Genomic DNA, 9,499 nt, shown 5'->3' with positions numbered 1-9,499 from the left:
GGAGACTTGTCAAATAGGAGGCAAAGCTTACTTACAAACCGTATGAAATATGAGAGTATATTACACTTTCTAAATCTCCTAACTTGCATGCGCGTGTGCATCCTCAGCTAAAATAGAGGAATTCTGTTAAAGACAATGGTTCAAAGGAAAAGGATAGATGATGGTGTCCCTGTTTGTATAGTTGGTGTCTCAGCACTGGTCTGCAAAACAATTGATAACTCTTGCACTATTTTCCAGGCGAACTTTGCAGAAAACTTGCAGTCAGTCGACTTCAGAACGTAGAGCGACTTCAGAGCAACTTCCATTCGCTTTTTGCTTTTGACTGGGCCTGGAGCTGCAGGAGCTGTTGTCTTCTTTACTCAAACAGTTGATCCTTCGTTTTTCCCCCCAAAGCAAAACCAGCCTGCCAGCTTTTAAAACAGCTTTCCAGACATGTTATTTTTCAAGGCCATAAACCACCATGTGACCCTTTCGTAAACAGTCCAGCAGGGTCAAGAGGTTTCCAGCTTCTTTAAAGCTGCAGAATTGCCTTTTCTTGTAAAATGCTGTCTTCTCCAGGAACAGCAGCAGCCGGAGTCCTTGCATTAACCCTTTAAAGGACAACGTCTGATAAAACACACATTCTTCCAGGATGTTCTTAGTCCTTGAAGATGAACCATTTTCTGTGATTAAAGCTTTTTATGAATTGTGAACCCGTACCCCAGTGAGAATCAGTGTGTGTGGGACCCATACCCCAGTGAGAGTCAGTGTGTGTGGGACCCGTACCCCAGTGAGAGTCAGTGTGTGTGGGACCCGTACCCCAGTGAGAGTCAGTGTGCGTGGGACCCGTACCCCAGTGAGAGTCAGTGTGCGTGGGACCCGTACCCCAGTGAGAGTCAGTGTGTGTGGGACCCGTACCCCAGTGAGAGTCAGTGTGTGTGGGACCCGTACCCCAGTGAGAGTCAGTGTGTGTGGGACCTGTACCCCAGTGAGATTCAGTGTGTGTGGGACCCGTACCCCAGTGAGAGTCAGTGTGTGTGGGACCCGTACCCCAGTGAGAGTCAGTGTGAGTGGGACCAGTACCCCAGTGAGAGTCAGTGTGTGTGGGACCCGTACCCCAGTGAGAGTCAGTGTGTGTGGGACCCGTACCCCAGTGAGAGTCAGTGTGTGTGGGACCCGTAACCCAGTGAGAGTCAGTGTGTCTGGGACCCGTACCCCAGTGAGAGTCAGTGTGTGTGGGACCCGTACCCCAGTGAGAGTCAGTGTGTGTGGGACCCGTACCCCAGTGAGAGTCAGTGTGTGGGACCCGTACCCCAGTGAGAGTCAGTGTGTGTGGGACCCGTACCCCTGTGAGAGTCAGTGTGTGTGGGACCCGTACCCCTGTGAGAGTCAGTGTGTGTGGGACCTGTACCCCAGTGAGAGTCAGTGCGTGTGGGACCCGTACCCCAGTGAGAGTCAGCATCTTCATGAGGGGCGGGGTGTAGTAACAGATACTGACTCCACACTTAACAAACTTGTTTTTCCAGAAAGGTTTATTTTATTCTGAGATCCACCCGGTCTTCAGCTTCTCACATCATGTTCAGCATCAGAATTCAATAGTCCCCTTTAGGTTGCGCAGTCTCAGGATGTGACCCCCTCAGTAAATGAACACCAGCACAATCCAGGTGGACAGAAAGGAGCCTAATTCCCCGTGTCCACTCATATTGGGGCCCTGAACTCTGGCTCCAGTAGCTGAGCCCACTCTGTATTGTAGGGGTGGACCAGGCTCGTGGGCTGATTCTCACTGTCCACGATGGCTTTTCTCTCATTGGCCCATTTCGCCAGCCCCCCCTCCAGGTTGTAAACCTTCAGTGATCCGGACCCCTCCTGCCTACAATCCTGTGTCAGAAAGCTGCGGATTCTCTGTGCCATCTCTGTGCCGTGATATCCAGCGGTACAGTAACAGATCACTGTTTTATCCATTGAACCTGGAAGAAAAATACAGTTAGATTGGAGAAGCTGAGGTTTTTCTCCTTAGAACGAAGGAGGTTGAGAGAGGCGTGCAATATTAATAAAAGTTTAGATAGAGTAGACAAAGAACAGCTGTTTGCATTAGCTGATTGTCCAGAGATTATGGGTCCTGGATTTAAGACCCTGGGCTGTACAGGGGTTTTGATCCATTTGGTTTGTTGTTTGTTGCAGACAGAGTCTGCACTTTAACCGTCTCACAGGCCAGAGGCTGGATGTTGTCATCCTGTGCAGACAGCAGTGAAGAACCCGTGGATGGGAGTTAGACTGTCCCTACCTGCCAGGCCCAGATCCTTGACCAAATGATCCATGTTGGTGGCTTCTGGGTCAATGCGAACGGCTCCTTGTAAGTGACTGATCTCATATTCAGGCGGACTCCGAACATCCTGGAAGAACAGGAAGACAGGAATCTGTTTCTCTGTATGTAATATCGCTCCACGCTCTTTAACTGGTTCAACTGTCCCAAAGCACTTGACAGACAGAATAAATTCACAGTGATGTGTGAGAGAGTGAGTCCCAGCATCAGAACCACTGCAGCAACACTGACTTGGTATCAAACAACTATACTCACTGGCACAAGCAGAGGCCATTCAGACCCTCTAGCCTGTTTCACCATTCAATTAGATCATGATTGATCTGTACCTAAAAGCCAATTTCCCACATTTGTTTCATGTCCCTTAATACATTTGCCCAACAAAAATCTACCAATTTCAGTCTTCAAACCTCCAATTGACCTGCAGGGATCCAGAGCTTTTTGCAGGAGAGAGATCCAGATTTCCACTACCCTTTGTGTGAAGAATTGCTTCCTGACATCACCTCTGAATAGCCTGGCTCTAATTTTAAGATTCTGCCCCTGTTTCATCTTCAAGGACAGCAGTGCTTTCTCATAGTCTGTCTTTATTGAACTGATCTAAAATGGCAGCTTACAGATCTTCCTTCGTGGCAGAGGTCACATGACTACAGCAAACCAGCTGGGACATGTAGTACTGTTGCATTTCAAAAACCAAACATCCCCCTTTTCATAAAGAACAAAAGGCAAATTTGCATGCAAATCATGTTTATCTGTGAGTTACCCAAGATACCCACTGTTCTCATGCAATAACAACTGTTTGTTCTACTAGTCAGTCTCTGCCCCTGCATTGCGGTCAAAGTCTTTAAATCGTGCAGGCCTCTTAATGCACGTTGTCATTGGCTGTTCATCTGGGTGATTATTCTTGTCTGGAGAGTGTTGTTCCCATGGCACTTGTTACCGTGGTAACTATTGTTCTATTTCCGTTGTTGGGGACAAAGGGGATTGATGGTCATTCTGTACTCAGTACATAGACTGAGATCCTTTCTCCCTGACTGGCCAATGACTATGAAGGAACCAGCTTCACTATCACTAGTGTTTGTATCTGCCTGCAGTTATGCTGGTATAATTGGTCGTTCACTTCCATCGCATGTGATCGAGGTGACAAATTCTCTGCGCTTGTCCCACGTTTCCACATGGGCTGATTCCTGTTGAGAGCCTAGAAGGTTTATACCTTGACCGGCTCTCCAATGCTCTGCTCTGCTAATGGCTTGGCAGTCTGGTCAAAATGAAATTTGGCTTTTTTGCCGTTTCACCTCAATCTTTTCACTCATGCCTATTACTACTTCTGGCTTCAGCAGCTTTTTTGCTATTGAAAGAGTAGTTTGCGTGCAGCGTGACATTAGTCTTTGAAATGGACTACATTCTGTGCCTTCAGCCGGTGAGTGTCTCCACTCGAGGATTGCCTTGTGTACATCTGTGCTAGATTTGCTTGATCTCTTGATGATTCATTTGGCGAATTTCACTGCTGCCTCAGCCTATCCATTCGACTGGGGATAGTGCGGAGATGGTCTATTGTGTTGAATTCCCCAATCCTTTGTGAAGCAGCTGAATTCTTCACTCATGAACTAAGGGCCATTGACACTCATCACAATGTCTGGAATGCCATAACAACTGAAGCGTGCTTTCAGGAATCCCATTATTTCTCCTGTCGTTGTTGAAGTCAGCTGGTCTAACTCCCAGTAGTTAGAATAATAGTCTATGGTGACAAGATAGTCAGTTCCTGCTATAGTGAAAAGGTCTACACCCACTTTCATCCATAGTATCTCTGGGATGTCATGTGTCTTCAACAGCTTACTAGCTTGGTGCTTGATGCAAGAACCACACTGGCTTATGTGGTCTTAAATTTCATTCTTCTTTCTCAAACTTGATTCAGTTACTTGGTGGCTAATTTGGATGCACTTCAGCATCTCTCCTCTACTTAGGGATGATGACTTTATTTCCTTTGTACAAGATGCCATCTTGGGCTGTCAACTCATCTCGGCGTGCCCAATGTGCTCTTGTGACCACAAGTGTGTCTTTGATGCTCTCAAGCCATCCTTTAATCGTCACTTCCTGCAGCGCTTGGACAGCTGCATCTTGTTATATAGTTTGCTTGATTTGAGCAAGGTGTTTGTAGTCAGATTCAATGTCTCTGCTGCATTTATGACTTCAAGAACATGTCGAGCTGCTGCTGCATATTGAACCTGGAAGATTTCACACTCTGTTGCAGCCTCTCAACTTTCTTCATGGGGAGTGCTGCTCTTGACAGCATGTCAGTGATGTTCATCTGTTTTCCTTGCTTCTTTGTCACATCCAGATGCTATCTCTGTAAACAAAGTAACATTCTTTGCAGACGTTTTGGAGCAGATAGTAGCGGTTTGAGAAAAATGCTTTGATGTTGTTTGTGGTCGGACCCCACTGTTAGTCTGTCTCCCCCAAGCAGGTATTGATGAAAATGCTCACAAGGAAAAACAATGTCAGGCACTCTTTCTCGCTCAGAGAGTAACGTCACTAAATTTGCATTTGCGCCCTGGATGCAAATGCGACTGGTTGTCCATGCTGCATTAGGGTTGCTCTACAACCTGTCTCACTGATGTCACACTGCAAGGTGACTTCATCATTGACTTCATAATACTTCAGCACTGGCATTGTCATCATGAGTTGTTTGATTTTAGTGAACGTTGCTTCTTGTTCTGTTCCCCAATACCACCGCACCCCCTTGGCAGTGAGCTTGCATAATGGTTCACATTCCAATAATAAATTAGGCACAATATTTGCTAAATAGTTCACAAATCCAACAAATAGTTGCACTGCTTTCACACCTGCTGGTAGCTCCATCGCTGCTACAGCTCTCACCTTGTCAGGTTCTGGGTGAAGACCTTTTGCTGTCAGTACGTGACCTATGTACTTAACCTCAGGCATCTTCAGTTGCAACTTTTTCTTGTTCAGCTTCAGGTTCACCTGGTGAGCTCTCTCCAGCAGTCGTATTAAATTATGGTCACGATCAATTATAGCTTCTTCCATTGTGTCTCCACACCCATAGACTCACAGATCATCCACTATGGCTTCCACTTTGGGAAGATCGCAGACTATCTCGTGCTGTCTGCGTTGATGCTCTTTTGGAGCTGTGGAAATGTCAAATAGAATCAGTATCTCCCGAACGGTATCCAGAATGTCGTTAGAAAGCTGCTGCTTTCATCCAGCTTCACTTACCAATAACCATCCTTCCTATCCAGGGTAGTAAAGATCTTTGCCTTGGCAAGTTGTGGTAAAATTCCTTTGATGGTTGGCATGGGGCAGTGAGATCTCTTCAGCTCTTTATTTAGATCCTCTGGGTCTAAGCACACTCACAGCTTCCCAGGTTGTTTCACTGCTACCAGGCTGCTAATCCAGTCTGTAGGAGTTGTCAATCTCTTGATTCCTCCCTTGTTTTCCAGCCCTTCTATCTTGTTTTTTAGACTGGACTTGAGAGTAGCTGGAATTCTTCTTGGCTGATGCTGAATTGGTTTTGCACTCTCATCTACTTTGAGATGATATTCGCCAGGTAGACATTCCAACCCTGTAAACACGTCTTTGTACTCCTCTAGGATCTGTTCAGCAGCTCCTGGTTTAGTGTGCTGTGACCCGTTGTGGATCTCTGGGTGCACGCTCAGGGTTACCAGTCCAAGCTCTAGACTTGCTTCAGCTGGAATGTGTAGCTGTTATGTGCCGTCTACGAGCTGGAACTGCAGATCTTCCTTCTTGCCACTGCATTGGGCTCTCAGGTTACTTTGTCCTCTTGGTATGAGTATCGTGCCATCAAAAAGCCTCAACCTTACTTTCGAGAGCTTCATTTTCAGATTGCCATGTTGAGCCACTTTATACAGGTCTGTGAAGGCCATTATGATGCATGAGGCACCAGTGTCTATCTGACACTTCGTATTCACTTTATCATCCCCCTTTGCAGTCATTGTAACAGTCACAAGCTATTTATCACATATAGACTTGACGGAACCAACCTGTTAAATGGTGTCTATGCTTCGTCAGACTCTTCGGCTGACATCTCTCCAGTGGTCATCAGCATTGGCTTGTTTTGCTTCTTTCTAGCCAGACACTTGTGTGCAAAATGACTCAGCTTTTTGCAGTTAAAGCACTGTTTTCCCCATGCTGGACAATCCTTTTCCTTTGTGTGATGTCCTCCACAGTATTTCCATCTTACCCTGTGTCTGCGACTGTTCTGCTCTTTCGGCCTGGAATGTATCTCAGCATGATATATCTCCTGCTCTGCTCTGCCATACATGTGTTGGAGGTGATGTTTCACAACCTCTGCATTTCTACTTGTCTATCACTTTCCTGAGCATAAGTTTCCCCTCTTTCAGTTGACTTGCTCTCACTGAGGGGTCTCACAGGCCTAAGACTATTTGATCTTTAATCAGATCATCTTTTAGCTGTCTGAATTCACATGTTTCGGCAATCTGTGTTACTGCAGTCACATACTGACCTATGCTTTTCTTTTCACCTTGAGCCCTAGTGTGGAATACACAGTGTTCATATGTAACGTGCACTCGGGCTTCAAAATGTGCATTCAAGGATTTAAAAATCTTTGTTGTCTGTTTCCTTTATTAGTCAGTTAGATTTAGGGTAAAATACAACTTATAGCAGTCCCACCTGAGCAGTGTTAGAAGTGTGGCTACTCTTATCAGCTCCGGCTTGTTAATTAACTCTGTTGCCAGCTTATAGTCTTGCCAACGAAAGTGGAAAAACTGCCAGTTCTGCCACATATCGCCTTTGACTTCTACCAGAGAAAGGAGGGGAAGGTTTACAGCCATGTTCACTCACCCAGTATTTTATTGCAGTGTTTAGTTTGTGTTTGCTTTTCCTTGTCATTTTTTCGCAGATTTGAGATCTGAGCCGCGGCTTCTTTTTCTGTGGCATCATTTTCAGGGTTTCAAAATTGTATTTTAAAACCACTTCTGACACCATATTTCGAGTTCAGGGACAGCGGTGCTTTCTCATTGTACGTCTTTACTGAACTGATCTAAAATGGCAGTTTACAGAGAATTTCCTTGATGGCAGAGGTCACATGACTACAGCAAGCCAGATAGGACATGTACTCTGTAGTAGTTGCTGTAATACAGTAGCTCTAAAGAAGACTCATACAGACTCGAAACATTAACTCTGTCTTTCTCTCCACAGGTGTTGTTAGGCCTGTTGAGTTTTTCCAACATTTTCTGTTTTTGTTTCAGATTTCCAGCAACCGCGTTATTTTGCTTTTATCTTAGGACATGTGGTACTGTTTAGGACATGTCCTACTGTTTAGGACACGTGGTACTGTTTAGGACACGTGGTACTGTTTAGGACATGTGCTATTGTTTAGGACACGTGGTACTGTTTAGGACACGTGGTACTGTTTAGGACACGTGGTACTGATTAGGACACGTGGTACTGTTTAGGACACGTGGTACTGTTTAGGACACGTGGTACTGTTTAGGACACGTGGTACTGTTTAGGACACGTGGTACTGTTTAGGACACGTGGTACTGTCTAGGACACGTGGTACTGTTTAGGACACGTGGTACTGTTTAGGACATGTGGTACTGTTGCATTTCAAAACCCAACCAGGCCCCTTGTTTTGGACACCCCCCAGCAGAGGAAATAGATTCCCTCTACCTGCCCTCTCCAACCCTTTTACTATTAACAAATACGGTACTGTGTCCGTGAGATCTCCTGGACTGCTTTCCATTGACAGGCCAGTCAGAGAGCTCTGCACCAGTTAATCATTTCGCACACAGCCGTCTATTTTCAAATCTTATCCCTCGATTAGGTCAGACCTTGAAAGCTGAATGAGAGCAAGCCAAGTTTCGGTTGCTGATTCCTCCACTCCCAGGGGCCCTCGGAGAAAGCCTCAGGTGAAGGTGGCAGAGCCAAGCCAGCCCCAACGAGTGACTCCATGGAGCTGCAGTTACCCAGCACAGGCCGGCCTGAAGCAGGGGCCTTTCCTGACTCAGTTGGGCAAGTGATGGTTCGAGTTGGGGGAAGCACTGAGCACTGGTCTGAGGCAACTGGATAACTACTGATGGAGGAAATGCCCATCTGAGGGCCCCAGTGAATGAAGAGTGAAAATCTTCAGCACTCACATTGCTGTGGCCCAGTTTTTTGCTGCAGGGCTTAAACAGTTTAAGATAAACCAGCTGAACCTGCACCAGACCAACAGGCTGAAGGGATGGCCAACATCCAGCCAGTGTTTATCACTGGAGCAGCAGCAACTTCAACCTTTCACTTCCACAATTCAATTCCAGAATGTCCTATAGGGAGGACGAAGTTCATTCTCCTGCCCACCCCCTGCCATGTCCATGTGCAAAGTGGCTCTGAGGGGACAATCTCTGCCCCATTCCCCAGCCCATTCTTTACCCAACCTCCTCCTGTCCAACACCAAGAGCTGCCCACTCCCCCCCCAGCTCAGATCCCCCAATCCCTCAGCGATTCCTCCCCCAGTCGAACAGCTGCCCTGACTGGGAGGGTGGAGCGGGAGCCACTCACTCACTCACTCACTCACCAGCAGCAACAGCCGTTCCCGATTCTCCTTCAGCAGCTGCTCCACTGTGTCCGAACAAACATTCTCCACCGCGGGGAACCGGTGTCGGATCCACTCACTCACTGGCTCCATGTCCCAGCCGCCGCTTCAACCCCCCCGGGGACCAGACTGAGAGATATTGGCGGAGGCTGAGCCTCTCGCTGTTCACCCCCGCGGTCAGTCTGAACACAGTCACTCTCTGCTCTCTGGTTAATAACTAAGCGGGAACTCTCTGGGCTCCGGCTCTTTGACCGCAGACACCGGGGTTATTGGGGCGCTGGGCTCAGGCTGGGGAGCTGGTACCTGGAGCCCTGTGTCCAGTCCTGCTCTCCTCACTAAAGGAGAGATAGACTCGCACTGGGTGGGATTCAGAGAAGCTTCACCAGGCTGGTTCCGGGCTTGGGGAAGTTGGGTTTGTCTTTGTGAGGAAAGGTTGAGCAGGTTGGGTCCTGACCCACTGAACTGCAGCAGAATGAGAGGTGATCTTGTGAAATATGTAAGATTGTCAGGGGGTTTGACACTGGGGGTTACAACATAACAGGGCTCCCATTTCAGACAGGGACGAGGAGGAATTTCTTCTCCCAGGCGGTTGTTTGTGTTTGGAATTCTCTCCGGGTCATTGAATATAT

General features: G+C 47.1%; 1 protein-coding gene across 1 annotated transcript; it reads right to left on the bottom strand.

Moving 5' to 3' along the window:
* Nucleotides 1–1,493: 1,493 nt before the first annotated feature.
* On the bottom strand, nucleotides 1,494–9,210 carry LOC144684169 (thiosulfate sulfurtransferase GlpE-like). The gene is made up of 3 exons (XM_078547829.1): nucleotides 8,853–9,210; nucleotides 2,264–2,372; nucleotides 1,494–1,946 (listed from the first exon to the last, which is right to left on the bottom strand). Exons 1-3 carry the CDS (start codon nucleotides 8,961–8,963, stop codon nucleotides 1,678–1,680), a joined length of 489 nt encoding a protein of 162 aa, XP_078403955.1. The 5' UTR covers nucleotides 8,964–9,210; the 3' UTR covers nucleotides 1,494–1,677.
* Between the last annotated feature and the right edge of the window lie 289 nt (nucleotides 9,211–9,499).

The sequence above is a fragment of the Cetorhinus maximus genome, chromosome 9 (assembly GCF_964194155.1).
Source record: "Cetorhinus maximus chromosome 9, sCetMax3.hap1.1, whole genome shotgun sequence".
NCBI lineage: Eukaryota > Metazoa > Chordata > Chondrichthyes > Lamniformes > Cetorhinidae > Cetorhinus > Cetorhinus maximus.
Note: the sequence above shows the minus strand (reverse complement) of the source record. Positions and strands in the feature narration are given on the sequence as shown.